This window comes from Tarenaya hassleriana, unplaced genomic scaffold, assembly GCF_000463585.1.
Source record: "Tarenaya hassleriana unplaced genomic scaffold, ASM46358v1 Cleome49, whole genome shotgun sequence".
In the NCBI taxonomy this organism is placed as follows: domain Eukaryota; kingdom Viridiplantae; phylum Streptophyta; class Magnoliopsida; order Brassicales; family Cleomaceae; genus Tarenaya; species Tarenaya hassleriana.
The window spans coordinates 590,136-596,889 of NW_010967605.1; the positions used below are offsets into that span (position 1 = coordinate 590,136).

General features: G+C 44.3%; 1 protein-coding gene across 1 annotated transcript; it reads left to right on the top strand.

Annotated features, from left to right (window-relative positions):
* Positions 1-5,040: 5,040 nt before the first annotated feature.
* LOC104825821 lies at positions 5,041-5,751 on the top strand. Its single transcript, XM_019204009.1, has 2 exons — positions 5,041-5,385; positions 5,476-5,751. The coding sequence occupies exons 1-2, from the start codon at positions 5,041-5,043 to the stop codon at positions 5,749-5,751; spliced, it is 621 nt and encodes a 206-aa protein (XP_019059554.1).
* Positions 5,752-6,754: the final 1,003 nt, after the last annotated feature.

The window sequence follows — 6,754 nt, forward strand, 5'->3', positions numbered from 1 at the left end:
AAGCGTCCCACGTTGTCGTTTGTCAGAATTTGGGGTTGCGACGCTTACGTGAAGCGCCAGATGACTGATAAGTTATCCTCCAAATCTGATAAGTGTTTATTTGTAGGCTACCCTAAAGAAATTAAGGGTTACTACTTCTACATTCCAGAAGAAAACAAGGTGTTCATTGCCAGGAATGCGACTTTTATGGAGCGAGAGTTCGTCTCCAAAAGAGTCAGTGGGAGTAGGATCGAACTTGAGGAAGTTTGAGAGCAACAAGTAGACACTGAGCTGAGTGAATAAGTTGAAGACGTTCAACCTGTATCACTGCCGGTTGAGACTTAGCCTTCGGCTGGTGAACCTCGGAGGTCAGGCAGGATTCGCCAAGAGCCTGTGAGATATGGATTTCTCGTGACTGGGAATGAGGAGCTCATGTTATTAGAACATGATGAGCCTTCCCCATACCCAGAGGCTATGGCGAGTACCAACTTCGAGAAATGGCGCGATGCTATGAAGTCCGAGATGCAATCCATATTAGACAACCAAGTATGGACTCTGGTTGATGCATTTGAAGGGATAAAACCCATCGGATGCAAGTGGATCTTCAAGAAGTAGACTAACATGGATGGCAACGTGCACACATATAAGGCATGACTTGTGGCGAAAGGATTCCGTCAAATTCATGGTATTGACTATGATGAGACCTTTTCGCCCGTAGTCATGCTGAAGTCCATTAGGATCTTGTTTGCCATAGCCGCATATTACGACTATGAGATATGGCAGATGGATGTCAAGACTGCGTTCTTAACGGAAACTTGACCGAGGATGTGTACATGACACAACCCGAAGGTTTTATCGATTCAAGGAACCCGAGGAAGGTGTGAAAGCTTCAGAAGTCCATTTATGGACTGAAGCAGGCTTCGAGAAGCTGGAACCTTCGCTTTGATGAGACAATCAAAAGGTTTGGTTTCTCACAGAACGAAGACGAGCTATGCACTTACAAGAAGTTCAGTGGGAGCACAGTAGTATTTCTAGTGTTGTACATGGATGACATTCTCCTAATAGGGAATGACGTTCCTACCTTGTAAGACGTAAAGTCTTGGCTAGGAATGCAGTTTTCTATGAAGGACCTAGGAGAAGCGGCCTATATTTTAGGCATAAAGATCTATATAGATAGATCGAGGCGGCTTCTAGGATTGAGTCAGAGTACCTACATCGATAAGGTCTTGAAACGGTTCAATATGCAAGATTCCAAGAAAGGAACCTTACCGATGAGCAGTGGCACAGTTCTCTTCAAGAGTCAGTGTCCTACGACACCTGATGAGCGAGAACGCATGGATCAGATTCCATATGCTTTGACAATTGGATCCATCATGTATGTCATGCTTTGTACTCGACCGGATGTATCCTATGCGTTGAGCATTACGAGTAGATACCAGTCAGATCCAGGTGAGTCACACTGGATCACCGTCAAGAACATCTTGAAGTGCTTGAGAAGGACTAAGGATGTGTTCTTGGTATACGGTGGGTCGGAAGACGAGCTCGCTGTTAAGGGTTACACCGATGCTAGTTTTCAGTCAGATCAAGATGACTTCAGATCGCAGTCTGGCTATGTTTTATGCTTGAACGGAGGTGCTGTAAGCTGGAAGAGTTCTAAGCAAGCGACTGTTGCAAATTCTACTACAGAAGCTGAGTATATTGCAGCGTCAGACGCAGCAAAGGAAGCTGTTTGGATCAGAAAGTTCGTTGGCGACTTGGGTGTCATTCCTAGTGCTGACAGCCCCATTGCTCTGTATTGTGGCAACAATGGTGCAATTGCACAAGCGAAAGAACCTAGGTCCCATCAATGATCCAAACACATACTCAGACGATTTCACCTTATCAGGGAGATCATAGACAGAGGAGACATAAACATTTGCAGAGTGTCGACAAATGACAACATTGCCGATCCGTTGACGAAGCGTCTCCCTTCGTCGAAGCATGAGGGTCATGTTAGGGATATGGGGATTAGATGTTTAGCAGTCCATGAGTAGAGCAAGTGGGAGATTGTTGGTTTAATGTTCTATGATGTACTATTTTACGAGCTTTCTTATGATACATTTGATGTATAGACACTTTCTATAGTTTTATGGATGAGTGTTTGATTCATTACATGTTATGCATACTTTAATATGTTATGAAATCCATGTATTGTTATGAACAATAATAAACTCCCTAGTCATATATCATTGTGGGAACAATGATGTACTAAGACTAGTATGATGGATGATAGATGATCATAGAGATGATCATGAATATTGGATACGATCACAATCATAGGTATTCGTTGGAGAACGGAATACTAGATTGACCCGCATGAGATTGTCACATGGATTAGCGTCATGACTTGAATCTCATGTGACGGTTCTATGATTGGATCCTATGACCTGAGATATCTACGGAATCCAACATAAGGAGTTGCGTACTTTGAATACGTCAAACGTCCTGCGTAACAGGAGGACTATAAAGGCATGTATCAGGTACGACACGAATCATGTGTTGGATTGTAGATAATCAAGATGGGATTTGTATCTCTCGTAAAAGAGAGAGATATCGTTGGGCCCCTCGTGTGAGCGAGACTGTGGTCATATTATAGACGAGTATCGTCTATTTCATACAGTCGAACTCAATGAACGAGAAAGCAGTCGAATCAGATAAGGTAGCTTTTCCATGCCTTATGTTCGACATATGATATCATGATACAAAAGGATCATGAATCGAAATGATCACCGACGTTCGTAAGATCACGAACAAACTCTATTCGAAATAGGTAGTCATAGTGTCTTGGTAGAGACCGCGTATGACTTGTATAACCGAAATGGAGATTTCGGGTTATACTGTTGTATCGAATGAGCCTACAGAGTCACACACATAGGGAAGGACAAACGGGCGAGAAAAGACGAGAAATTTCCGGTGGAGCGGAGGCCAGACCGACGGTCCAGAGGTCTAGACTGATCGGTCTGGGCTGGCTGGACCGATCGGTCCAGACACGTGGAACGATCGGTCTAGAGGTGACGAACAAATGTTGTTCGGTCCGGAAAATATTCCAGACCGATCGGTCCAGACGTCATAAATTCTTTATCTCACTCTAATTAGGGTTGTAAGGTTAATTAACTTTGTGGAACGCCTCCTAAGGGTGAGAGCTCGACTTTCAGACCTTTTTTAGAGAGTTTTGAGATCGAAAAATCCAGAGTTAGATCCCTGAAACCCTTGCGCAAAGAAGAAGGTGTTCTTCGGTCCTAGCAGATGAGTTCCAACAGTTAGAATCCTTTCCGCCGTGTGGATACGTGTAGAGGGCGAGGTAATCTTCCTGCCTTTGTGATCGATTGAGGTAAGCGTTCTAACATTTCTACAAAATCATGCATGTTTGGTTTTAGGGTTTTACAAAATTTTTGTTTTACATCCGCTGCGCAAACCCTAGAACCGTTCTCTTAGGAATTAGATTCACTGTGGAGATCCCAGGAAGCCCAACACATTGACTATAGGAAGTTGAACTCTAATACCCGTAAAGACCACTTTCCTTTAACTTTCATCGATCAAATGCTTGAGAGATTAGCCTTACATTCCTACTTCTGCTTTTTAGATGGTAACCTGGGGTTCTTCCAAATCCCCATTTACCCTAGTGATCAGGAAAAGACCACATTCACATGTCCATGTGGCATTTTTGCATATCATAGGATGCCTTTTGGTTTGTGTAATGCACCCGCGATATTTCAAAGATGCATGACTGCGATATTTTCTGATCTTATTGAGGATGTTATCGAGGGGGCTCATGGATGATTTTTCTGTCCATGGACCCTCCTTTCCTATGTGTCTGATGAATTTGTGTTGAGTGTTGGATGGATGCGTTGAGGCAAACCTTATGCTTAATTGGGAGAAATGTCATTTTATGGTTCAAGAGGGCATAGTGTTGGGTCACAAGATATCAAGCAGAGGAATTGAGGTTGATCGGGCTAAGACTGAAGTGATAGAGAAGTTGCCACCTCCACAGAATGTTAAGGGAATCCGGAGTTTCTTAGGACATGCCGGGTTTTATCGGAGGTTCATAAAGGACTTCTCCAAGATTTCAAGGCGTTTGATGGAGTTGCTTGCAAAGGATATGCCATTTGAGTTCACCAATGAGTGTTTGGCTGCCTTTGAGACATTGAAGAAGACTTTGATATCTCCGCTCATCATACAGCCACCGGATTGGGAAGCTCCCTTTGAACTTATGTGTGATGCGAGTGACTTTGCCGTTGGAGCGGTTTTGGGCCAGAGAAAAGACAAGAAGCTTCACGCCATTTATTATGCGAGTCGAACTTTGGATGATGCATAAGTTAACCACTCCACCACCGAGAAGGAGTTACTCGCCATTGTCTTTGCCTTTGAGAAGTTCAGATCATATTTGGTCGGGTCGAAAGTGATCGTTTACACCGACCAAGAAAGATGTCAAGCCGAGATTGATTAGATGGGTGCTCTTGCTACAAGAGTTCGACTTGGAGATTAGAGATAGGAAAGGTAAAGAGAATGGAGTAGCCGACCATCTCTCCCGGATTGAGTGCCATGTGAAAGTTCCGATTAATGATTATCTCTGAGATGATCATGTGATGGCGGTGCAGGTCAAGGAGAGAGACCCGTAGTATGCAGATTTAATTTTATTGTGAGTGGCTACATTCCCCATGAGCTAGACTACAATGGAAAGAAGAAGTTTTTCAGAGATGTCAAAGATTGTTTTTGGGAAGAGTCGTTTCTGTTCAAGAGGGGGGAAATGGAATTTTTAGAAGATGCATACCCGAAGAGGAAGTCCGAAGTGTGATCTATCACTCTCATGCTTCGGACTATGCGGGTCACTTTGGAGCATCGAAAACCACAGCTAAGATTCTTCAAGCTGGATTTTATTGGCCAACAATGTTCAAGGACGTTAACTAATACGTCTCTTCTTGCGATGCTTGCCAAAGGACCGGAAACATATCCCGCCGCCATGAGATTCCTCAGCGCTACATCTTGGAAGTTGAGTCATTCGATGTTTGGGGCATCGAGTTCATGGGACCATTCCCATCTTCCTATTGGAATCAGTACATTCTAGTGACGGTGGACTATGTCTCCAAGTGGGTAGAGGCGATGGCAAGTCCCACTAATGACTCGAACATGGTGACAAAGATGTTCAAGAGAGTGATCTTTCCAAGGTTCGGGGTACCAAGGGTTATGATTAGCGATGGGGGATCTCACTTCATCAACCGCACCAAAGAAACACTTTTGAAGAAATATGGTGTGAGGCATAAAGTTGCTACCCCATATCATCTCCAAACGAGCGGACAAGTTGAGATCTCAAATAGAGAGATCAAGGCGATACTTGAAAAGACGGTGTCAAGGTTAAGGAAAGATTGGGTTATGAAGCTTGATGACGCTCTATGAGCGTATAGGACGGCCTTCAAGACACCCATTGGTATGTCTCCCTTCTAACTTGTCTATGGAAAGACTTGCCAACTTCCACTTGAGCTTGAGTACAAGGCTCTTTGGGCAATTAAGAAATTGAACTTTGATTGGAAATCGGCTGCGGAGAAGCGGATGTTAGAGTTGCATGAGCTTGATGAGATTCGGATGGATGCGTATGAGAATGCCCGAATCTACAAGGAGAGGACGAAGAAGTGGCATGATCGCCATGTGCTGCAAAGGGTGTTTAGAGAAGGCGACCAAGTGCTCCTCTTCAATTCTAGATTCAAGCTCTTCCCGGAAAAGCTAAGATCGCGTTGATCGGGATCGTTCACAATCAAGAAGGTTTATTCTCATGGAGCGGTTGAGTTATACGGTCATGGAGGGACAATGTTTAAGGCCAACGCTCAAAGGTTGAAAGTTTACAGCCCCGCGGAGCGGAACATGGGGAGAGGGACATTGCGCCTCTCCAATCCGATCGATGCGTAGAGGTGGTAGCCACGGTCAAGTTTAAGACCATAAACAAGCGCTATCGGGAGACATCTTGAGCTTGTATATATTCTTTTTTGTATCGTTTTTGCATTGTATCTCACTAAGAATCACCCACTTGCATTCTTTGATTGATTTTGATACTCTCCTGGTATATTGGTGCTGTTTGGAATTGAACTAGGCTGACTGTAGTGCAGGAAAATAGAGGAAAGAATCGGTGAACAACGTTTGAATGTCAGTCCGTTCGGACTGAGAATATGGTCCAAACGGACTAGGTGGATCAGCTTGTTCGGACTGCTTCGGCGATTGCTTCGGACTGAAAGACATGGGTCCGTTCGAACTGACCAAGTCAGTCCGTTTGGACTGATTAAAGGCAGTTCGTTCGGTCTGGGTAAGGGGGTCGAATGGTCTAGGGTAAATGGCATAAAAGGTAAGTGGGGTGGTAAATCTGTCACTTCTCTCACAAAAAGGAGATCGAACGGTGATGCGCCTCTCCACCGCTACAACTGCCGGAATCCTCACCTCCGATCACATCTAGCCCTCTTTTCAGACCTAGGACACCGTCGACGCCACCCCTATCCCTCTCGCTCTTCTCTCTTTGACATCTCTCTTGTTTTCACCATGGAATATGAGGTAAACCTTTCGGTCCTTCCTAATCTAGTTGATTTGATGAATTGAAGTCTTATTTTCTGCAAATCCGGTTAATAATATGGGTTGGATTTAGGGGTCCCTTAGCGAATTGTTGTGAGATTCGAAGCTTTGAGTGAGTAACAATGGCGGAATCTCTGTGGTCCAGTCTGAATGGTTTAGTCTGAGTCGTTAGTCCGTTCGGACT

What these genes read in the sequence shown, in the direction of transcription:
- LOC104825821 (XM_019204009.1), top strand. Translation starts at nt 5,041, where the DNA reads ATGGGACCATTCCCATCTTCCTATTGGAATCAGTACATTCTAGTGACG. An exon ending in CAAGGTTAAGGAAAGATTGG is followed by an intron (nt 5,386 to 5,475) that starts GTTATGAAGCTT and finishes GTCTATGGAAAG; the next exon opens with ACTTGCCAACTTCCACTTGA.